At 41.8% G+C, this 24,302-nt stretch overlaps 1 protein-coding gene across 11 annotated transcripts in view; it reads left to right on the forward strand.

Moving 5' to 3' along the window:
* PARD3 (par-3 family cell polarity regulator) overlaps positions 1–24,302 on the forward strand; it is a 592,542-nt gene that overhangs the window by 303,964 nt on the left and 264,276 nt on the right. For 6 of the 11 annotated variants that reach the window (XM_023511362.1, XM_023511365.1, XM_012803326.2 and 3 more), the window contains 3 exons: positions 9,611–9,799; positions 10,683–10,853; positions 19,896–20,046. In XM_023511362.1, coding sequence (XP_023367130.1) covers positions 9,611–9,799; positions 10,683–10,853; positions 19,896–20,046 — 511 coding nt within the window. Of the gene's footprint in view, positions 1–9,610; positions 9,800–10,682; positions 10,854–19,895; positions 20,056–24,302 lie in introns of all 11 variants that reach the window. The other 5 variants (XM_023511361.1, XM_023511364.1, XM_023511363.1 and 2 more) reach the window with 1 other exon arrangement.

The raw sequence follows: 24,302 nt of genomic DNA on the forward strand, positions 1-24,302 counted from the left end.
AGGGAGGCAGGTCTTTCTGCAGGAGAATCCTTCCTTGCTTAGGGAGGCAGGTCTTTCTGCAGGAGAATCCTTCCATGCTAAGGGAGGCTGATCTTTCTGGTCTGTTCAAACCTTTGACTGGCTTAGTGAGGCCCATTACACAGGGCACCCTGCTCCAGCCTGATTTCATCAATTTAATTGCTAATTTTGTTCAAAAACAACCTTCAAGATGACACCCCAAATCAACCCTCACAATGAGGTTGTGGATTTACTTACTGACTATCAGGCCATGACTTATCAAAAGGATGGTTTCTTCTTTCGACTTCAAAAGAACTAACACAAACTTGCTTTATTTGCCCCCAGGAACTCTTGGGTAATACCATGGAACATAATTGTATGTTAAACAGATTCAGAGCTATCGGTAAAAGTACAGCTTTGGAAAAAATATATAGTTTAGAGATGATACTAGCCAGGGAGATAAGATATAATACACCCTTAAGTTTCAAAAATTCATAGTGCGTTCTGAAAAGAACTAGTGGTCTTTCCCTACAAAAACTGCAGGCATACATTGGGGATTCTTTGGGAACCTCCCTAAAGTCCAGGAGAGATCTTGATAGGCTAATTTCAGAAAGGTCATAGCTCTTTAGAAGTTGAATAAGCTCATCATTAAGCATGGTCATTGGTAGATTCATTTACCTAAGGGGTAGAGGAGAACAAGTACGGGCGGCCATATTGATTTCACTGTAAGCTAAGAGAACAGCTGAGTCAGTCGGAGCAACTGGGAACTAATCACCAAGTGAATCTGTGAGCCCGATCTCTTCATCAAAACCTGGTACTGATTAAACACTTCTTTAGGCCTTTACTGAACATAAATTTTAATATTCAGAGAACACACAGGGAAATGTACATAACTCTCTTAGGTGAGTTTTGTGGAAGATTTATATTGACATACACTAATCCTATGTTAACCTCAGTAGTTTAGTTTTGACCATCAAATGTTATTGTCACGATAAATTTTATAAAACATATGCTACTTGGCTCGGCGCCTGTGGCTCAAGCGGCTAAGGCGCCAGCCACATACACCTAAGGTGGCGGGTTCGAATCCCCAGCCCGGACCCGCCAAACAACAATGATGGCTGCAACCAAAAAATGGTCGGGCGTTGTGGCGGGCACCTGTAGTCCCAGCTACTTGGGAGGCTGAGGCAGGAGACTCGCTTGAGCCCAGGAGTTGGAGGTTGCTGTGAGCTGTGATGCCACGGCACTCTACCCAGGGGGATAGCTTGAAGCTCTGTCTCAAAAAAAAAAAAAAAAAAAAAATGCTACTTCAAGTGTTTTACTTAAAACTTATTTTTTTTCTTTTGTACAAAAAACCCTTATTCCAAAATTAGGATCGTGTACTATTTCCATCATTTTACAGAAATAGTAATGATTTTTTGTAGTGGATCTTCTTACCAATTTTTAAGGCATTCATTTTAAATTGCTTAAATTAGAATAGTTAAGGGAATGATCTCTTAATATTTGGTGTGTTTTTTTTTCCCCCCTTGGAAAGTACATCTTAGTTGTAATTTTTTTAACCTCCGCCTTTTGCAAATGGTGACAAAGTGGGTCATACCTTTGTAATTTATTGTATGATTTTTTTGTGCTATTAAATTCAAGCTATAATAAAGATTGGTTCAGATATAGCATAACTATTCTAAGTTAATTACTGTATATAATTTTCAACAGTAGTACAGAGAACTCCAGTGTGTCCTCCATCCACATTCCACGGTTATTAAAATTTTAGCACATTTAATGTGTAATTTTATTCCTTCCTTCCCTCCTTTCTTCTGTCTCTACCTATCCCTTCCTCCTCCTTCCTACCAATTTTTTTTCTGAATTGAGAACAGATTGTAGATATAATTCTCCTTTATTCTTAAATACTTCAGTGTATCAGTCATAAGAACAAAGACGCTTTAAGGAACCACATCATAGTTATCAAAATCAGTAAATTAACATTGATTTAGTAACACCGTATTGCTGTTGGCTCAGTTAATGTCTCTCACGACGTAATGGATAGAGGATCAAACGAACACATAGGAAGGGCAGAATTTGGTCCAGGTCCCGATTCCGGATCATACACGGCATTTAGTTGTCACATCTCTTTATTCTCCTTTATCTGGAACATGTCTTCAGTTTATCTTTGCTGTTCGTTTTGGAAGAGCCAATTACTTTGAGCAAATTTTTGAGTTTGAGGAGCAGATGACTTTGAGATTGTCAGTGTGGTTTTGTTTCATGTTTCTTTGACTGGATAAGTATTTTTCTGGCTTAACACGAGAGATTAAGAACTGTGCAAAACATTTTTCCTCAGCACAGAAATTTAAAAAATCTTTTAAAATGTATTTGGCATCTGCCATTCGAATTAGAAAAGAGCAGAATAAAGCCAGATGTGACATTTTAACTTTACTACTAAGAATAATTAACCTTAACATATCAGCACCAGTAACATACAGAAATGTTCATCTCACATATGGGATAAATTAAAATACAGAACTTAAAGAAGCGTCGAAGTGTGATTGGAGGTTATTCTTTTAGGCAAGAAAAATAAATAAAGGAAGATAATTTCTCTCTTTCAGAAAATCCTCTTATTTACATACATAAATAGTTGTTCATATTTGTTTACAATACCTGCGTATTATTTGAGATCTCTATCTGTGGTATAAGTGTACCCTCCCTTTAACATAGGATGTCTTGGGCTTGGCGCCTGTGGCTCAAGCGGCTAAGGCGCCAGCCACATACACCTAAGGTGGTGGGTTCGAATCCCCAGCCCGGGCCCGCCAAACAACAATGATGGCTGCAACCAAAAAATGGCCAGGTGTTGTGGCAGGCGCCTGTAGTCCCAGCTACTTGGGAGGCTGAGGCAGGAGACTCACTTGAGCCCAGGAGTTGGAGGTTGCTGTGAGTGTGATGCCATGGCACTCTACCCAAGGGGACAGCTTGAGGCTCTGTCTCAAAAAAAAAAAAAACAAAAAAAAACATAGGATGTCTTTTAGGTGACAGGTTGATGGTCTGCACCTGTTCTGCTCATGGATAGCTCATTTTCCCTTCCTCAGTATCAGCCCCTCCTCAACATAAAGAGTTGCTCTTTGACTTACGATGTGCGTTGAGCCCATGGATAAACTCAACAAAAGTTGACAATAGTATTAAGTTGTAAATACATTGAATACACCTGACATATCTAACATCACAGCCCAGCCAAGCCTACCTTAGATGTGCTGAGAACACTTACATCAGCCTACTATAATTAAGTATACAGTATCTCTTATAATTTACAGAATACCCAAAGTGAAAAAAGGATTGTGTGGGTGTCATTGTAAAGTGGAAGGATCCTTGTTGAACCACCATATGTTGGGGACAGCCTGTATCACCCTCCCCCAATTCCATCTCGTCCCCATTGTGTTTTTGAGGAAGGAGAATTAAAGAAATAGTACACGATAGATTTTTTTTAACATTATAAAAGTAATACAGCCTGGGCACGTTGGCTCACGACTAAACTCTGGAGGCCAAGGCGGGTGGATCACTTGAGCTCTATGAGTTCGAGACCAGCCTGAGCAAAAACTAGACCCCTGTCTCTACTTAAAATCGCAAAACTGAGGCAAGAGGATTGCTTGAGCCTAAAAGTTGGAAGTTGCTGTGAGCTATGATGCCGTGGCACTCTACCCAGGGCAACAGCTTGGGACTCTGACTCAAAATTAAATAAATAAATAAATGTAATGCAGAGTGCAGAAAATTCAATCAAGCACAGACAATAAAAATCACTTGCAATTCTGTGACTTCAGTGTCCTTTGATAGGTTTGTGATTTTCTCGTCTGCCTGTGCAGCTAATGTGTCTCATGTTCCAGCGTATATCTGATAGCTAATAGCTGTCGGGTCCCAGACATGAGCAGAGGCTGACATAAGTCCCTCCCTCGTGACGCTTCTACTGATCTGAGAAGGCAGACATTGAACAACTTATAAAAACATATCATGGAGTTTCTGATGGGTAACATACTGGAAGTTGTGAGAACCCACAGGGTGACACCCAGTTTCTTAGCCATTAGTGTCTTTCCATGTTACGAAGTATTTTCCTAAGGCACATTATTAGTTCCTTAGCACCCATTGTGTACATGTGTCTTAATTTACTTAGTTTCATAGATTGTATAGATTGTTTTCAAGTTTTAGCTATTGTAATTAAAAGTTTGTATCCTTACAGTTATATCTTTGTTGATGATCACAGTTCATCTTTTAGGCCATGTTACTAAAAGTAATATTTCTGCTCTAAGCAGTGTGCAAACTGTAGGGGGTTTTGATAAGCACTGTCAAATTGGCTTCCATAGGCCAGGTGCAGTGGCTCATGCCTGTTATCCTAGTACTCTGGGAGGCTGAGGTGGGTGGATTGCCTGAGCTCACGGGTTCGGGACCAGCCTGAGCCAGAGCGAGACCCCGTCTATACTAAAAATAGAGAAAGTGAGGCAAGAGGATCGCTTGAGCCCAAGAGTTAGAGGTTACTGTGAGCTCTGATGCTATGGCACTCTACTGAGGGCAACAGCTTGAGACTGTCTCAAAAAAAAGGCTTCCTTATTCTGGTGCATCTCTGTGTACTTCTACCAACGGAGTGTGACCATTTCACTGCCCTGTCTGCATTGTTGGGTATCATTATTTTAGTGGGAAAAATTGAGCCATTCGAAAATGTCTGTTGATAGATGAATTTGCATGGATTTCTTTGCAGATTGATTGCACCTGGTTTTAGATTTGTCTAGTGGTCCACGCATCATATGCGGGCTTATCGACAGTCCGCATTATCTGTGGGAGGGTTCACCTTTCTGTTTACTTTATCAGGGATTTGTGCGTTAAAGAGAATGACTATGGGCACAGCCAGATGTGGAGAGAGAAACCCACTAATTAGAGTGGAGTTGATTCAGTGTTTGCCCTGTCATTTTTATTCGCTGCAGAGCCCCAGATTGAGCATTGCGATCACTTCTGTAATTTCACGGTTTCCCGTGATACGTACACAGACCAGGTTTCATTTGCTTCTCTTCCTGATGGTTTGTACTTTCTTACCAAAATTTTTTATCTGTTGCGGCTCGGGGATGACTCTTCCCTGGATTGTTTTCTTGCCGCTTCCCGTAATCAGCTGATATTTCTTGTTTGAAAGAGACCCCTGTGCTGTAGCGTGACTGCAGACTGCAGAGGCCCATGGACCTAGCGTGTCCGCGTAGCTGTTGGGCTATTTGAGGAAGAAGGAAAGTTGGGCCATGGTGGCGGCACTTGCAACTATTTTTCTGTCTCGCGACACACACAAATGCACATCTTCTCTGTCTCTCTAAGGAAGGCCAGAAAGTAAATAGATTTTCCAGCAGGTGTGCTCCATTTCTAATTTGCTTAGCAAAGATGCCCTTTTATTCTGGGCATTAAGAGACAAAAATGACAGTGGAGAAATGGGAAAAGCAAGAGCTGGCTGGTTGCATTGATAGAAAAGAAGGCCCTGGAAGGGTTCATAGATGAGTATGCGTGAGCGGCACACCGGACATGTGCAGCAGAGATCTGAGCAGACGCAGGTGGCACAAGGAGCCAGTCACAGAAGACACATTTGCCGCATTTCTCTAGAATGAACTTGACTCAGGACATAGTGGGTGAGGTGCAGAATCTGGATGGAATAACAAGGTGATCGAAGATTAACTTGTGCTTCATGTCAGAATGCAGAGATCCCGATGCCGGTGTGACTTTGTGAACGTTCTCAGTCATGTAACATTTCAAATGGTTTTCGAAGAACAAAAATTTCCTGTAACATTTTACTGCCAGAGAACTGTGTTCTAAAAGCTGAATCTCATCTCCGTGTGACGAGGCCAAATGGATTATTAATGAAATAGCAAATGAAATGTAGTCTCTCAAACGTTTTTAATGATAATAATGACTTAAGACTTGATCAGAAAAATGAAAAGGAAGATTATCCCTATTCTGCAGTTTTGTTTTTTTTTTTTTTAAATAAATGAAACTATCTCGTGGAGAATATGGTCCCCTTTAAAACAGGTTCAGAGTACAGCAGTCAGGAAAAGATTCTGGTTGATTAACATTTTTCTTCAGCTGCTTATCTTGATTTTTCAAGTAGGGGAAAAACATGAGAGTTTTAAGCTTTCATAAAATATTATGGAAATGCCAAAATCAGTAAACATTAAAAAGCCAACTTTAGGTCTAAGTTAGCAAGTGGCAATCAAGGACCTTCCAGAGTAAATCAGGTGAACACACTGAATGATCCGACCTACAGCGGCCTATCCGAGGACGATGTCTGTTCTCCACATCTTTTCAACTGTGGACTTTCTAGGAATATAAATCATTGATTGGCAGAGTAATTGTTTTCCTTTCAGTTACTTCTGAGTTTAAGGTCGGAGGGGAGTGTGGTATGTTTCAGTACTCTTGATGCTGTTTTGTATTTCAAACATAAAAACATACCTATACTTTATATTTTTACAGCAGACTTTATGTTGAGGGAGTGTTGTTCATTCACACAACGCCATTATTGAGTATTGAACATTCTTTAATCGTTTCAAACCATATGGACCCAAACTAAAAGTGAATTGAGCATTTATGTTTATCGAGCAGAGCATGTATAGGAAGATGTTTTTTGTACAATAAATGTGATATAATATCAATATTTGGATGGGAGCATTTGATCTTTATTTCTACCCAATGCATTGGTTTTATTGGAGGTATAATTGTTCTTTGGGAATATTTTAATATAAGAATGTTTCAGTAATAAGCAGGCATCAGCTTCATTTGGATTTTGATGCTGAAGTATATTGAATTTGCATAGTTAACTTAGCTCTTGCCTGTTTCTTAGTTTGCATTCCTTATTATATCTTTGTCATGTTTTAGCAGATTAGCCACTTTATTTTATTGAAATATTCCTTGTCCTTAATGACTAATGAAGCCAGTTTTTGAGGTGGTACAAAGAATTTCCTATCACAAAAAAAAATTTTTTTTTTTTCTTTTTTGAGATAGACTCTCACTTTGTTGCCCTTGGTAGAGTGCTGTGGCATCACAGCCCATAGCAACCTCAAACTCTTGGGCTTAAGCAATTTTCTTGCCTTAGCCTCCTGAGTAGCTGGGACTACACTGCCTGCCACAGCACTGGGCTAGTTTTTAGAGACAGGGTCTTGCTTTTGTTCAGGCTGGTCTCAAACCTGTGAGCTCAGGCAATCTGCCTGCCTGGGCCTAAGTGCTAGGATTATAGGCATGAGCCACTGTGCCTGGCCCCCTATGGCAGAATATTAACATTGGATATTATGACTTTGGCAGTATCACTTTAAGCTAGTTGCCGTGCTTCCTGTCTGTAATCTTAGCACTCCAGGAGGCCAAGGCAGGTGGATCACCTGAGCTTAGGAGTTCGAGACCAGCCTGAGCAGTAGTGAGACCTGGTCTCTACTTAAAGTAAAAATCACTACCTGGACGTGGTGGTGGACACCTGTAGTCCCAGCTACTTGGGAGGCTAAGTCAAGAGAATCATTTGAGCCTAAGACTTTGAGGTTGCTGTGATGAGGCTTCCATCAAACTCTACCCAGAGCACTGAGTAAGGCTCTGTGGGGGGAGGGGGGGGGAGGGGAAGAAAAGAAAAGAAAAGAACTATCACCTTAAAAATCACATGGATGGGCTGGGTGAGGTGGCTCACACCTGGAATCCTGGCACTCTGGTAGGCCAAGGAGAGTGAATTGCCTGAGCTCACAGGTTCCAGACCAGCCTGAGCATGAGTGAGACCCTGTCTCTAAAATTAGCTGGGCATTGTAGCAGATACCTATAGTCTCAGCTACTCGAGAGGCTGAGACAAGAGAATCACTTGAGCCCAAGAGTTTAAGGTTGATGCCACGGCACTCTACTGAGGGCAATAAAGTAAGACTGTCTCAAAAAAAAAAAAAAAAGAAATCACACAGATGGATTTGAAGAATAAAAAACAGCTTTTTGCTTGTATTGTGATGTTCTAAAAAGAATGCTTACTGATAAATACTACACTTCCAAAAATTGAGACAGCTAAGATGACATGCTAAATCCCCAGGTTCCTTTTTACATTTGTTTTATTATTATCATGTTAATTTTAGTTCTTATTAGAAAATTTCAAAAACTTGGTAGGATGCAAAGAAAACAATTGAATTCTACCCACTTTCAGGCACTCTGCAGAAGCCCACTTTATTTGTATAATTGGACCTTTTTCAGAAGCACAATTCTTTTTAAAGGCTAGATTACATCCTAGCCTAATGATGTCCCATAATAAGTCTTAACCATTCTTCAACTATCATTTGACAATTTAAGCTCGAATAACTCAGTGGATTCTAGAGAAATACTTAAAATTTAGGACCAGGTGAAGCATGCACTTTGGATTCAGAAAGCCTGTGCCCTTGTCCGCTATGGGGTTGGAAATTTCAGGCTTGAACTGGAGTTCTGGCCTCCGTGGTCTGGAGATGGCCCATGTCGGGGTGGGTGAAGTGGGCCCTGGTGGGATTGCTGAAGAGGAACTCCCAGGGCAGAGCGCGTCCTCTTCCAGGGTGCTGTGTTTCTTAACGCCAGAATATGCCACCTCTGACTTTCCTTAGGTTATCCATTCAGTTTTCATTTCCTCTTCTGTTTTAAGGGAGAGAAAAAAGAATTTGTACATCCTGAATCTGTTTTACATTAAAGCAGTCATTTTCCATACATGGTGACTGCAACTATGAAGCTAAAACTTGATACCCAAGTGACTAGTTCAACAAGATTACTTGGATGCTGTCTTTGGTACAGCATTGTGGAAAATTTCCTCTGATGTTATCTCATGGATGTTGCAGGTTAAAACTCCTTAGTGGCTCTGAACCTACATTCCTTTTCCTGCTGACCTTGTATCATCAGGATTTGTGGTTGTTGGTGAATAAAAACAATACACCTGGCTCGGCACCTGTGGCTCAAGTGGCTAAGGTGCCAGCCACATACACCTAAGGTAGTGGGTTCGAATCCAGCCCGGGCCTGCCAAAAATAACAATGATGGCTGCAACCAAAAAATAGCTGGACGTTGTGGCGGGCGCCTGTGATCCCAGCTACTTGGGAGGCAGAGGCAGGAGACTCGCTTGAGCCCAGGAGTCGAAGGTTGCTGTGAGCTGTGATGCCATGGCACTCTACCCAGGGGGACAGCTTGAGGCTCTGTCTCAAAAAAAAAAAAAAAAACCACAATACACCCTCAGTGAATATTAAACGAGTCATAACACTGGCAATTCGTAATGAAAAAGAAAAGGAGGCAAATGAATTCCATTGGTTTGTCCGAAGTCCTGTTGTTGCTATTCTTCTCTTGTGGTTTAGAATACGTAAACAGACAGAAAAAGACAGTCCCGAATCTCCAGGCTACACGTCAGCAGTGCCTTCACAACATCTTTCCCTGTATTTGTCAAATCTGGTGGAGGCTTGTTTCCATATTGAATTAAGTGCCACATAAAAATATTAACAGCTGGTTCCAGGAATCATCTGGAAGGGCTGCTGATGCCCTGTTGTGGAACCTTGCTGGAAAATATTGTGCCTGTTTTGATTAAAGAACTGCTGTCTTCAAAAACAGCCGAGAGAAACATGAGAACATAATGTGCCGTGCAATTTTGTTCCCCATTAGAAACCAGAAGACGAGGATATTGTTCTCACGCCCGACGGCACCAGGGAATTTCTGACATTTGAAGTTCCACTGAACGATTCGGGATCCGCCGGTCTTGGCGTCAGCGTCAAAGGAAACCGGTCCAAAGAGAACCACGCGGATTTGGGAATCTTCGTCAAGTCCATTATCAACGGAGGAGCGGCGTCTAAAGTAAGTAGACGACAACTGAAGCAGGCTGCGCTCATCCACAAAAATGTGCCATTTCAGGGCGGCACCTGCGGCTCAAGGAGTAGGGCGCTGGCCCCATATACCGGTTCAAACCCGGCCCTGGCCAAAAACTGCAAAAAAAAAATGTGCCATTTCAACCCTATGCCTATTCTGGACACAGTTAACTTAACACAGTTACCTGACATTTACTGGTTTCTTCCCAACATTTGGGTAAGATCGAATAACTCGGAGAAATCTCAGCGATGCATCATTTGCGAACGCAGTCGCTGACTTCAACTCTTATATTTCTTTAATCTCACGGAACCCACAACCCATAGTCACGCTAGCTAAGTGACGATAATCTATGCCAAGACTCCACGGAGGTCCGCGCACAGAACTGGCATGTAGAGAACGCTCCTCTTTTCCCCTCCCCTCCCCCAGCGTGGGTCACTTACTCCATTTCTCTGCCTGGGTAGAATTTCCTGGCCGTCTGTTCAGGGAGCGCGTCTCTGCCCCTGTCTAATAGCCTTGAGCTTTCGCCTGTCTCGGGTTGTAAATAACCTCTCTGGGTGTTTCTGGAAGCAAGAAAGTAATCACTTTGTGTCCCTTGCATTAGTATGCTATTTTGGTAAACAGATTATGATAATGACTTGATTTACAAATGTATAAATGATTGAAATAGACACAGGCTACAATGCCCCGCTTAGGCGGTTATTATGCTACTGCTCAATTGGGTATAATCCATTAGGATTAAAGCTCCCCACTTTTTTTTTCCCCCCGCTTTTTATTTATTTATTTATTTATTTATTTTTAAACTAAAGGGAAAGCAATTTCTTTTATAGAAGACTACTCGACAGCACTTATTTTTCACCTGTTTTCTTCCCAGGATGGAAGGCTGCGGGTGAATGATCAACTGATAGCAGTCAATGGGGAATCCCTGCTGGGTAAGACGAACCAAGATGCCATGGAAACCCTCAGAAGGTCCATGTCCACTGAAGGAAATAAACGAGGAATGATCCAGCTGATTGTTGCGAGGAGAATAAGCAAGAGCAACGAGGTAAAGAAACGAGAACACAAATTTAAAAAGAGCGAAGGCTCTACCGTCTGAAGTGGTAATAAGAGTGAATTTCTGTCCTAACATTGGACCGAGAACGGCAGGTTCCGGGACATTACCCCAAATAACCACAGATGATTTTTCCTTTCTTTGGCTTTATTGTTTAGTCAGCGGATGCTTTTAATTCCAGCATACTCCACCATGGGCACGCTTATTCCTATTGTCAACTCAACATACAACATGAGGGTCTCAAAGGCACCTGGACTTCAGTTCTCTTCTTGAAAACAGGGCCAGGCCTTCCTTTGAAGAGCTGTACCTAGGAGGTGGGAGTCCTAGGAGAAACAATTGCTTGTTCCTTTGTTCAGATGTAGGATGCTGCTTCTAAGGTCCCCAGGAGGGAACAGCCTGGCTTTCTTATGTGTTGGTGTTTCCTTGAGAGCTTACCAATAGTATAAGTTTCCTTCCCTTTCTCCTCCACTGTCGGGCTGAGTCTGCATCCTTTGAGTGCCTGCTCTTTCAGTGATCCGTGTTGCATAATACACTGCTTTTTTGGTAAATGTGTGCTGCAGTGAATTAAAAAAACACAGGCATCCTCTCCTGACGCGTGAGATTATCTATTTTCCCAAATAAGTAAAAAGATATTTTTTGTGTGCTGGAGTCCTTGAAAGTTAAACCTAAGTTGTATACAGATTTGATAGTTAATCTTAGAATCTGAATAAAGCTAAATTTCATAGATTTATCACAAATTGTGTGGCATATAAATTATGCCATATAATTTGTTATATGTTATAATTTGTTATAAATTATATGTATAGAAAATAGGTTAGACCTGACCATTTGTGGAAAAGAGCTGTTTAAAATTCAGAGTTTGTGTTTTTTTCCTGTTTTTATCGAGTCTCAGATCCCCGTATTTTAAAATTAACCTAGATAAAATTACTAGCACGTTGTATAGTTAGAAAATTATATCTAAATTGTTCAAATGTCTTTCTTCGTTGAAAAATCTCCGTTGCAATAAATGTAGAAACAAGCTTTGCAGAGTGTGAAGACCACTCATCTGAACATACTATATGGTCATATATTTTTTTAAAGAAAATGTGCTCTTGACCTCAATGGGTAGTCAGTGTAGAGGTGACCGATTTTGAATGGTTATTGAGCATTGGTTTATTATCTTTATTTGCCAAATGTATAACAAGTTAATAGTAAATAACAAATGAATTTCCACAACATCATGAGGACACTATAGACTTGAACCAGGAAAATCTCATAAAAGAAAAGGTTGGGACATAAAAACACCTACTGATGTAAGATAAATATAAAAGCTGATCTGTTAGAGTAGGTATTGCATTGATATTATTGAATAATAGCTTTTACTCATTGCCAAATCATTAACGAATCTATTAATGTTAGTCCCACAAAGGACTCCGTGAGAAATTCTCAGTGGTTAAGTTTACAAGGCACATTATTCTTCATTAAGTCTTTTGTTTTGGCTAACGGAATAGTTTCACATTCCACAGGACAGTATTCGTCCCACCTTGAGCACCCATTATTTAAATCAGAAAATGTGTTGGATCCTGGGGAGATATATTACCTTCTCTCATGGAACTTATATTATCTTGGTGGCTTTAAAAGTAAACTAAAATTTTGTACCACCTTCTCAAACTTTTCCGTGCAGAAAACATTGAATGCTAGAGGGGGACTTGAAACGTCAGAAATGAACTGAAGAGCCCCATTCTTCCATCTGATTCACATTATTCCCTATCGTTCCCCAAATAGTCATAAAGCAAACCTGCACCAGCCTGAAAATGTTTTGATAAAGGCATCGATTGTATCCCCCACTGCCCTGTAAGAAAAATGTGAAACGAGAATCCCTCAGAAACGTCTCTGTCTCTCTCACTCCGGCATCTGAGTTTGTGTGAATGAAATTGATTTAAGCAAGGAAACAGCTGTAATAGACAGTAATAGACTTTAATATTCAATATTCCTTCTGGTATCATCTTCCTACATTGCAGGTTATTACTATTTCTTAGGACAGAATAAGCTTATGAAGCAATTACATCAAAAAAATCTCATCCTAAGTGCTGTGCTATCTTTGTAATACTAGCGCGAAGCCTTTTGTACTAACAGGGTTTAACTAGGGTTACGTGAAGACTGAAGATCTCAATCCAGCTTCCCACTAGGCAGAGCATATGATTTTTGCGACGGTTGTACTTCTGTATTATCACCTTTGCAGAACCCCCCGCCCCCCCGGATCCCTGGGAGGGGAGTGCGTCAGTTGTGTTAGTGTAAATATTGATAGAAGCACAGGGCTTTTGCTCTCCTAAAGGAACCGTAAGGCAAAATAACGTGCCATGTTCTCTTCCTCCCAGTCTGTTAGCCGCCGCTCGTAGTCCAGCGTTTGCTATTAGGACAAACCTGTATTTTACCATCTCGTCTTTACACCAAGGGTTTGCATGTGTAGTTTCCAGCCAGAGAGGCTGCAGGTGTATACAAGCAAATCTTTTGTACTTGGTGACATTTTTCCTTCCCTCACATAAGGAAGGGTTGCGATCCCATCTTACTGTGTTTTCTTTGAAGTTATTTGTCACTTCCCCTGCCTCGGTGTCATCTTAAAATCCCATATGTTTGTCCAGACACAGCACGTTGGAGCCGTTTTCTGGAAGTGTTTCCCAGTCTGTCTTGCTTGATCTTTCTGGAATCCTTGGGCACCACCCCATCTCCTTGCGTCTCCTTCTCTGCTCTGTTTTTCCGCAGACTCTGCCTCTTTGCTGTCCTCTGGGGGCTCCTTGTTTTTTGCCTGTTCTTTTATTGTCCACGTTTCTTGCTCTTCTTGGTCTGTTTCTTCGCACTCTGCTACCTGTTCTCTAGCTGATCTTCACCCCCTGGTCGTCTGTAACCTCCTGTCTTGGGATGGATCCTGTCCTCCTGTTTCTAGCTCTGATCCCCACTCAAGTACCAGAGCCTCTGTCTAAATGCCCTGGGAGATAGTCACTGGAATGTCTCCTGGGCCTCTGATCCACAAGGCATCATGCTCCTTCAGATCTGGAGTCCCCTTGACTTCTCAAATGTCTGTAGCTTCTACCTCTAGCTTCTCTCTCCACTCAGCCCACCCTTCGCCCTCTCCACTGCCCCTGCCCCTGCCCCAGTTCAGACCCCTTCCGCTCACCAGGCTCATTGCTGCAGCTCCCAAAGGGATCTCGCTTTCTCCCTCGGTTTTATTTTCTCCCCTGCAGTCAGGGAGACTTTCTGCAAAACAAATTGATCATGTCACTCCCTGCTGAAATCCCTGCAGGAGCTTTCCGTGTCTCCAGGATGGATGCCCGGCTCCATCATGTGGTCCACTGGGACCTGCCTGATCAGCATCTGTGCCCTCCAGGCCCTCCCTGTGCAGTTTCCACTCCAGCTTTAGCTTGTAATTTCTCTGATGTGTGATGTACCTCTAGGCCTTCCACTTGAGTTTATTCTGCCTCTTGTCCTAGCAAAGACATTTCTGCCTTCGGTCTCTAAAGTGTTTTCGTAGCCCGGCCTGCTTACCTCCTTCCAGTAACTATCACACAATCATGATTTCCTTTTTGGCTTGCTTTCTCTGGAATTGTAAAGCCTAATATTCCCATGTTCCTGTCCATCCATCGCTGCTGTCCAGCTCAGGGCCTGACAGTCAGCATGGGCTGAACAATGAGGGAACAGGCCTGGAGAGTCTGGCATTTTTCCAAAAAAAAAAAAAAGAGAACTTGGTGTTAGTCACTGAAATTTCAAAATAAACCTTAGAATAAAAGTAAGAAGACAAACTTTGGGGCAGAGTTTCCAGATTTCGTTGGGTTTTCGTCTATCTAATGCTCTTAAGTACATTTAAAATGTTTCAGAAGCAGTTATTTATTTATTTCTTTATTTTGAGACTCACTATGTCTCCCTGGGTAGAGTGCTGAGGCATCACAGCTCACAGCAATCTCAAACTCTTGGGCTCACGTGATTCTCTTGCCCCCCAAGTAGCTGGGACTACAGGTGCCTACCTATTTTTCTGTTGCAGTTGTTATTGTTTAGCTGGCCCAGGTTGGGTTTGAACCCTCCAGCCTTGGTGTATGGGACTAGTGCTGTAACTACTGTGCTAAGGGCACTGAGCACCTTTTTTTTTTCTTTTTAAAGAAACAGAAATAGTTTCCCCATTTTTTTTTTTAATGGTCCTAAAGGGTGGTTTAGCTTTTTTAGAGAAAAACTGTCAAGTCCTGTTATTCTTTTTCATTGTTTCAGTATTGAAATACACTGAGCAAGAAGGGAAAACTTGGCATCACTTACCCCCAGGACACGTTTGTTGAGGACTTGGGAGGAGAGGAGTGGGCCCGTAACTCCTGGCATCCTTACTTGGGTGTCAAAAATAACCCGTGTATGAGAATTATGCTGATTTAGACGGAAGGGAATTAATATTTGTCGAAATGACTGTAATTTAACATCGCATCCAGACATTTCACTATATCCGCATTAGATGTGATTTTCTCTCAAGCCTTTTCTTGGTACCAGGTGAGCTTTTGTCTTAGACCCCATATTGAGGGATTTAGTCATCAAGGACTCTCTTTCAAATGAATTCTTTCTGTAGGCTTAATCCTCTTAGAATTTGAAAGCTCTATCAGAATAAGAAGGGGGCCTAAGGTATCATTTGTGATTCTGTTCATTTTCTGTATCAGGAAACAAGTGCAGGAAGGTCAGATGGTCGGCTTCCTGGCTGGAAGGCCAAGGTAGCCCCAGAGCAATTCAGAGCCTGAGTGTCCATCCCTCTCACACCAAGTGCAGGCATCTAATTGACTGTGATCTGGTGGTCCGGGCAGTTTCTGTCCCGTCTGCGAAGTAAGTAGTGTGGGATCAGTGCCCAGGCTGTAGAATCAGAGGGACTCTGGATCTACCCCCGAATAATGGGACAAGTTCCCCTCCCCTCCCTGCTTCCTGCTGTCGCCTTCATGGGCATGACGAGGAAAATACCTGTGGTCTTGCGGGAAAAGAGAACGTGTCCCTGTACCTGAGTCTTCCTCCAGGCCCCTCTTTTCATCGGTGGCTTTACATTTAACTGCCCTTTGGCTGTTAGTATTGTCTACCATGTCTAATTGTAATCTCAGCTAATTGCCTTTTAATTTCTACGTCTTGCTCTGCCCTCTGTTTTAGAGGCCTACTTCCATATGACCTACTATGTCATTTTAAGGAAATTGTGAGTCACTCGCTTTTCTTAGGAATGAATTTATTCACCTAATTATTCCGCCAGTGGCTGCTCTATGCCAGACATTGGGGATAAAATAGAGTAGGCTCATAAAGACTGAAATAGTGAATAATAAGGTCTTGCCAATTACTAACCAAGATTTAGGCTTAGGTTTCCTGAGGGAGGTTGATCCACACCTATGCCAGCTTTTCAAGTTTACAGTAGAGATGGTGGGGCTATATTTTCTTCAGGTGAAAGACGCCATTCAACTCACTAATGCACATTTACAACAGAACGAGATTTTACTAAAGCCCACAGAAATCGTGTTGGTCTTTCAAAAGAAGCTAAGGTTTTGACGTTTCCTAAAAAAAAGAAAGAATATGCCAACTATATAATGAAAAGCATATTTATTGGACACTATCCAGCTTTTTGTTATTAAAGAGCATTTGTGATTTTATGATTATGAAAGCGATATATGATCATTTGAGCATATTTTTTTAAAACATGCTATGTTTTTAGACATTGAGATGAGTCTTGATTTTTATACCTATGTAAAGAAAGTTATGATAAATACTGATTCACTTGAATCTTTATTATTCACTTTGCTTATTATCTCCTTGGCCTGGAGACCACGAAGTGAAATAAATGCCTTGTGAAAAAGTTAAAAAAGAAATGTTGGGGTTTTTTTTTTTGTTGTTTGTTTGTTTTTAAGAAAGAGCATCGCACAGTTGCTCAGGCTAGTCTCCAACTCCTGGCCTCAAGCGATCCTCTTACCTCAGCCTCCCAAAGTGCTAGGATTATAGGCGTGAGCCCTCACAGGCAGTCTAAAAAATATCTTTCTTTTTTGTGAGATAGGAGCCTCAAGCTGTCCCCCTGGGTAGAGTGCTGTGGCATCACAGCTCACAGCAACCTCCAACTCCTGGGCTCAAGCAAGTCTCCTGCTTCATCCTCCCGAGTAGCTGGTACCACAGGCACCTGCCACAATACCTGGCTATTTTTTGGTTGCAGCTGTCATTGTTGTTTGACAGGCCTGGGCTGGATTCAAACCTGCCACCTTGGATGTACGTGGTGGACGCCTTAGACGTTTAAGCCACAGGTGCTGAGCCAAATAAGATATCTTTTGACCTGTGATAAAACACTTCTGTGTTTTTCTTTTCTTTTTTTTTTTATTTTGAGACAGAGTCTTATTATGTTGCCCTCTGTAGAATGCTATGGCGTCACAGCTCACAGCAACCTCAAACTCTTGGGCTTAAGCTATTCTCTTACCTCAGCCTCCCAAGTAGCTGGGACTACAGGTGCTGCCCCAACACCTAGCTGTTTTTTGGTTGTAGTTGTCATTGTTGGTTAGCAGGCCCAGGCCAGGCTAAAACCCTCCAGCTTTGGTATACGTGGCCGACACCCTACTCACTGAGCTATGGGCGCCGAGCCTGCATTTCTAAATTACTTCAGCAAAAGACTAAATCCCTTCACCCTCTTATCAGGTGGATTGTCTTGCTGCATCCTAGATTCTGTAACAGGTAGTAAAGTTCTCCTTGGGATGGAACCCAGGGTTTGATCAACCTCTGTTACTTGAGATTGAATTAAGTTGGATCTATGAACATTTTTTGCAAGTTAAACAACAAATGAAAATTGCTGTTCTATCTACTTTGGTTTCCTCTTCTAACTAAGGTCAATTACAATAAGATGTTAATATATAAGCAGCCCCCAAGGGCGTGGGAGGGAGCAGTCTGGAGGGCAGGGGCCAGCAGCTCTCCCAGGGCCACAGGCCCGCCTGTCCTCCTGTCCTGGTAACCCACCCGCAGACACATTTCACTTTCCTGAGTGCAGATTCTTGCCACAAAAAAATTCATCAAAAGATTTAAAACAAAACTGTGTATCCCAATCAGTTTTTTAAAGGAAATTAAAAGGCATTGTATCTTCTGTTAAATATTTATGTAGTAGACTATTGATGTCTTCATTTAAATCTGTCTTTTGAGATGCAAATGCGCCGTGAACGGGAGGTAGGGGAGGTGTGGAATCTTTCCCATGAAAAGGTTCAAGGGCTTCAGAGGTTTTTTTTTCCGGAACAGACATCTTATTGTTTCTCTCTAGAAAGCCTGCACGTACTGTTTTCTTCGTGGAATTTTTATTTGACTGTATAACATTTTAAAATAGCCTTTTGGGATATTTCAGGATTTCTCGTGAAGCAGCTTTATAAAGGTTTTATCATCTAGGAAATTGCAGCATTATAGAGTTCAATTAAATTGTATTTTTCAAGCAGACTTGAGGATATGTCGTCTGTTTTCTGATAAATTATTGTAGAGCCAGCAGGACTTGTTTATAAAAACTTGTATAGCAAGTCTGTATGTATGGATACTTTGATACAGAAAACATAAAGAACATTCTTGCTCCTGAAGGCATACGATATTACTTTTATTTGTTTTTTTTTTTTTTTTTTTTACCTCCCCAGAGTATCTTGAAATTTAGGCATGGTATTTTTTTCAGAAACTATTCTTTTATTCCTTTACATCAGAGACCTTGACTATTTAATTTACTTTTCAGTAAAGCTGTCAGTTGTAATCTGCCATTTTAAAAAAACCCTCATAAAACAAATCCTCATTTCACAATTTAGACCTTATTGAGTCTAATTCACCAGCCCTGCGAGTTTATTATTCTCCTGCAGCTTGACGTGCCTCCAATTGTAATTGTGTTGACCCTTCAATGCGTTAAATCTCCCCAGTGCTTATCAAACTGGGAGAGATAAGTCTACAATTCGGAACCTCATTAAATATCTCATTTATATTAAACAGATGATGGCTTCGAACAGAAATAATCATTTGCTCAGATGGAGGAACCACGACAGTTGTGGTTTCATGTTTAGAACAAGCAGTCTTCTCTCATATGCTGTGCTGTGCCCCAGCCTGCTCCCCCGGTGGCCCTCCCTATCTCTGGGCCGGCACCAAAGCGTCATCAGAGATTAGTCCACGTGGTGAGGGTGGCAGTTAAGCCTTCTTCTCTTCCCCTTGAAGCAGATTTATTTCGTGGCTTTACTAATGCAAATTTCATATCCATATTGCTTTTTATGACAAATGTGGCTCCTAAGACTTGGCCAGCTGTTCTAAGGGAACGCCACACACCATTTTAGGTCATAGAAGTCCAAGTCCACCAGTGGTGTTTGCTTATTTAGCAGATTTGGTATGTTTGGGAAATCTGGCGTCTGTGTGTGTTCTGTTCCCTTCTTATTGTTCTGTATACTCTTAGAGTGCTTTTCCTCATTGTTCATCTCTCATACTTAAAGATTGTAGCAATCTTTTAATTCCCAGCAGAAGAAATTTAAATTCAGTATATGGTTGAAGGCACCTGAGCTGACACATGGAGTCTTTACATCCTATAGAGTGGAAAATAATTCCATCAGCACACATGCAAATGCGAACTAACGATTAGATGTCTTTACGTCCTAGAAGAGTGCAAAGGATGGCTAAATTCCAGCTTCCATTCTGATTGCCTTCTACAGAGCAGTGTCTGTTAAATAATTTGGGATTAAGCCGTTGCTTAAATTGACTTCAACAGACACTCACAGTCAAATTGAAAAAGTAAAAGGCAACAAGAGCAGATTTTTTTTTTTTTAAAGAATGCTTTTAATATACATATTTTTCCTCTAGTGGTTGAAATGTGACAGCACTTCATGGGAGGCCCAGTATAATATGGCATAGAAAGTTGGTCATTAGGCAGAGCTGTCACCACAAATTATTTTGGTACGGGGTGAAAAGTTCTACATCATTTGGCACCCAGTTGGATACAGGCCTTGGGCAAGTTGTTATAATTCCCCCATGCTGCTAATGGGCTTCCAAGTACTGATTTTCCTTTACCTCGCCCTTTCTCTATAGCCGAAGTCACCTGGGAGCCCCCCTGGACCTGAGCTGCCCATTGAAACAGTGTTGGATGACCGGGAACGAAGAATTTCCCATTCCCTGTACAGTGGGATTGAGGGGCTCGATGAATCGCCCACCCGCAATGCCGCCCTCAGTAGGATAATGGGTGAGTCAGGTAAAACTGTTCATCACGTCTTCCCTGAATGCTTTCTCTGGTTTCTCGAGAGGTTATGAATGTAATGTCAATGTAGAAGAGGTCTATGTTTTCCAGAGGAAAGAAAGAACAGGTTCTTACAATTATTCAGGAAGTGTGGATGGGAAGTGAGGAAATCAGTCCATTGATTGAGTTAAGTGGTTTTGTGATCCTGTAACATGTGGACAGAACAAAAAAGTAGGGTCCTAGAGAAATGATTCCCAGTGATCAAGGTATCTGTAGCTGGTTTGTGATAATAAATGAAGCTGTGCTTTTTTTTTATCAAAAAAATAATCAAAATTCATGGCAAGAGGGATTCAATTATGTATCATTCACAAGTTGCACTTCTTGAAGCAAGAGGAAGAATATATATATTCATAACGTGGGCACCCATGTATGAAATAGTCACAATTGTTTGGTTTGTACTTCATGGGGTGTTACTGAGTTTTAAGCGTATCTCTGCTTTTTTCAAAGCCTTTGTTTTAAAATCCTGACACTAGCCTAACGCATCCTTCATTGGGATCCAATCCCATACTGTCTGCATGGCCTCCAGTGGGTACTGAGGTTATTAGCCCTTGCTCCGCAGCGACTCAGCTTCCTACTAACAGCCCCGGTTCGTAAAGACTCGCTTTGCCACTGGAGTGGTCGAATTTACTGAGTTGCTCATCTTGGGATGATCTTGTGAGAGTTTCCAAATTTAAAACCTCAAGAAGCCGTTTTGATTAAAATCAGACCCAACATAGCGCTCTTTTATTGCTGGCCCCTTTTGCAAGGCTCTCCCGAAAAGTTAAAACCCCAAATTCCCCTCCGTTTTGGAGTCCATTTAATGTAGATTTAACACAATTCAAGTTTCCACGATCGAGCTTCCTGGAAACGAGAATTAATTTGTATGCATCAGTGGATGTTCACGGACAGCCAGCCCCTGGCGAGACACTGTAAATACGCTTTCACTCTAGATCCAAGCAAAGATGAGTAAGAAGCAATCTCTGCCTGCAAAGAACTTTCTGCTGGGCACGATAGGTGAATACGCACCACGTCTGGTGGAATCTTCTGTTGTTCTTCCTCTGATCCTTCTGGCTTCCCGGTTTGGGAACATGGCCACATTCTCCACTTCTCCTCCTGTGACGTGTAGAACTCAGACGCGCCAAGGCTTTGGTTTTACTTTGTCAACATTTTCCTTTTCACCTGGTTGGCATAAGTAAAAGTCAGGGGAGGATGCGACCCCTGTTGGGTTGGCCACCTGTCAGGTGAAAGGCATTGTACGGAGTTTATCCACTTAATCTTTGCTTTTTACTTACCGGTCTCCTCACTGCTAACGGATTTTTCTGTACCTTCTTGGTTTGGGGTATACAACTTTATCTCTGTCGAGTCCTTTTATTTTTTTTCTTCTTCTTTTTAACTGATGAAATGGCAGACCCCTGGAGAGAGAAAGCGTGTGCATGTGCCCCTAGATCTGTGTGCATACAAAGTGATTCGCTGTAATTTCCCCTTTGTTATAGGAACGTAGGACTTGCCATTCTGAATCAGACCATTGATTGGTCCACCAGTTCCTGTAACCTGCGTCCTGCCTCCAATCCCTGATGCTTCAGAGGAAGGCGAAAAACTAAAACTAAAAAAACAAAAAAATCCCCCAGTTCACCTAGTGACTTTTTGAAATGCTGTATATGTATGTGGGTTGAAGAGTCATTCATTTTCGTCATAGTCTGTTGCCCTGATTTTGTTAGTGTGGCTTCACTCGCCCTCTTCAGTTTGCATTGCCATTGACGTTGTTTCCTCTGCCTTCTGCTAGGTTGGTAATGAACTCATAAAACCCCAGACGCTTCCCTGGGGCAGTCACGTCCCTCCCAGCTCTGCTTTGTGACATTGTGTGCTCTTTCCCTACTTTGGGCTAAAGGGGGTGACAGACTCATTACTGTTTGACGGTGGAGCCCAACTGATGTTGTACAATTTGGATATCTTCTTGACTTTTTTTTTTTTAATTATTATTTTTACATATTGTCCCGGAAACTAGCCCTACATAGTTTTGCCCGGAGAAATGTATGTTCTTAGGATTTATCTTGTGTTTTGCCGATTTGAGAATTCCCCGACTCGGTCTTTATTCCAATAGCGCTGGCCTTAAGAATCGAGTGCTATTGGTAAAGTTAGTTACCACTTAAATTTAGAAATCTGATATGAGACGTACCTGGCGACAGAATGTCAAAACAGAGTACCAAAGATAGGATATTATAGAGCGTTGCGTTTCCATTAGCCTAAGCTGACCACAATAGTATTTATTCATTTGTACGGCACTTAGGTGCATTTAAATTTCTCAGACTAATTCTGTCTCAATACAGTTTGTGCTCCATACATTTAAAATCACTCCTGTGTAGATGCCAGTAGAGGTGGTGGTGTTCACTTCACGCTCTGCTCTGATACAAAGTGAACTTCCACTGAAATTCCAGCTGAGTTCCTTGAGAAATAATTAATTTTATGGGAACAGGGCTAGATTTTCACAGAGGGATAGCTTCTATATAGGACTCGAGACCAAAGAAAGCTTTGAGGCTTTGTGACCCATTTCTATGGGAACACGTCCCAGGAGAAAGGCTTCTAAAAAATATACCAAAAAAGGAAGAGTCCTTGGAGTTGGGAAGATGTCAGATGTCATCAGTCACACTTCCCCACTTACGAGATAAAGGACCTGCATACGCCCCAGGGTCCCATGGTGTTTTTTGTTTTATGTTGTTTTTGGCTAGTTCCTATTTGTAAAAATAACTCTCTCTGGGGAATGCTGAGATCACACAAGAAGGTGCCAGCTGCCTTTGTGGCATCCATTCCTTATTAACGTCAGTTTATAAGTACCCACTGTTTTAAGCAAAGGCATTCAGCAATCTCCAGAACCCATTCTATCTCCGAAAACTCCGTATTCTCATAGATAAAGAAGTTAATCTCGGGTGGCGCCTGTGGCTCAAAGGAGTAGGGCGCCAGCCCCCTATGTCGGAGGTGGCAGGTTCAAACCCAGCCCTGGCCAAAAACTGCAAAAAAAAAAAAAAAAAGTTAATCTTTGCAAATGGCCTTAGAAATTGTGTGCTCCAAACTTCTTATCTCACATTCAGGGCATTATGGAGCAAAGAAATGAGGTAACTCAGGTAAAGCCCCACTGTTTCTGTGTTCCTGAACCCAAATTTGTATGTATGTTTTTCTGAATCATCCTGAGTCTCATGTGACTCACACCCGATCTGTCTCCTTAGCTTTTTTGGTAGGGTCAGCTACGATTGTGACCAAAGGCAAGATTTCTCCAAATGTCATCTGTTTGGACAGTGTTTCTTACTCTACCGAGTTTTTATAAGAATAGTCATGGACATTCATGAAAAATAATCTGTAGGCTCAGCGCCTATAGCTCAACCGGCTAAGGCGCCAGCCACGTACACCTAAGGTGGCGGGTTCGAATCCCCAGCCTGGACCCGCCAAACAACAATGACGGCTGCAACCAAAAAATAGCCGGGCGTTGTGGCGGGCGCCTGTGGTCCCAGCTACTTGGGAGGCGGAGGCAGGAGACTCGCTTGAGCCCAGGAGTTGGAGGTTGCTGTGAGCTGTAATGCCACGGCACTCTGCCCAGGGGGACAGCTTGAGGCTCTGTCTCAAAAAAAAAAAAAAAAAGAAAAATAATCTGTAGTGGGCCTCCATAAGATTCTTCCTTTGAAAAAACCTTAAAAATGGTTTCTAATCGTTGGTCTATCAACAACAACAAGAGGCATAGTTAATTTAACCAACATACCCAGTTCATAAGACACATCCCGCAAGTTGACATTTGCGAGCAGGGAACCTTAAGTCTCCTCTCACTTTTTTAGCTAAAGAAGTTTTCCGTTTAAAGCAAAACTGAAATCCCTTGTATCCATTTTAGAGTTTATCTCAGTAGTTCCTGTATTCGTATAGACGCGGTGGGTTTCAACCGAAATTACGGCTAGCATATTTTGTTAGAATTTTTACATAGAAACCTAGAACATTAATGTTTGTTTTTATTGTGGGTCCTATCACTGGCATGGTTTCCCTCTGGTCTCCTGTATGTGTCACATCTATGTAAATTTACCAATGAATAAATGTCTGGTAAACACTCACTTTGTATCGTATTGTTTCACTGCTCTGCGGAATATTGACCGCTGTACTAATTAGGTCATAGCTGCTAGTTAACTAGTCATGGAAAGTTCATCCATCACAAAAGTAGATGAAAGCCTTTTCAAGTCCCTCTCAGA

Source organism: Otolemur garnettii, unplaced genomic scaffold, assembly GCF_000181295.1.
Source record: "Otolemur garnettii isolate 467f Iridium unplaced genomic scaffold, OtoGar3 scaffold00019, whole genome shotgun sequence".
Lineage (NCBI taxonomy): Eukaryota > Metazoa > Chordata > Mammalia > Primates > Galagidae > Otolemur > Otolemur garnettii.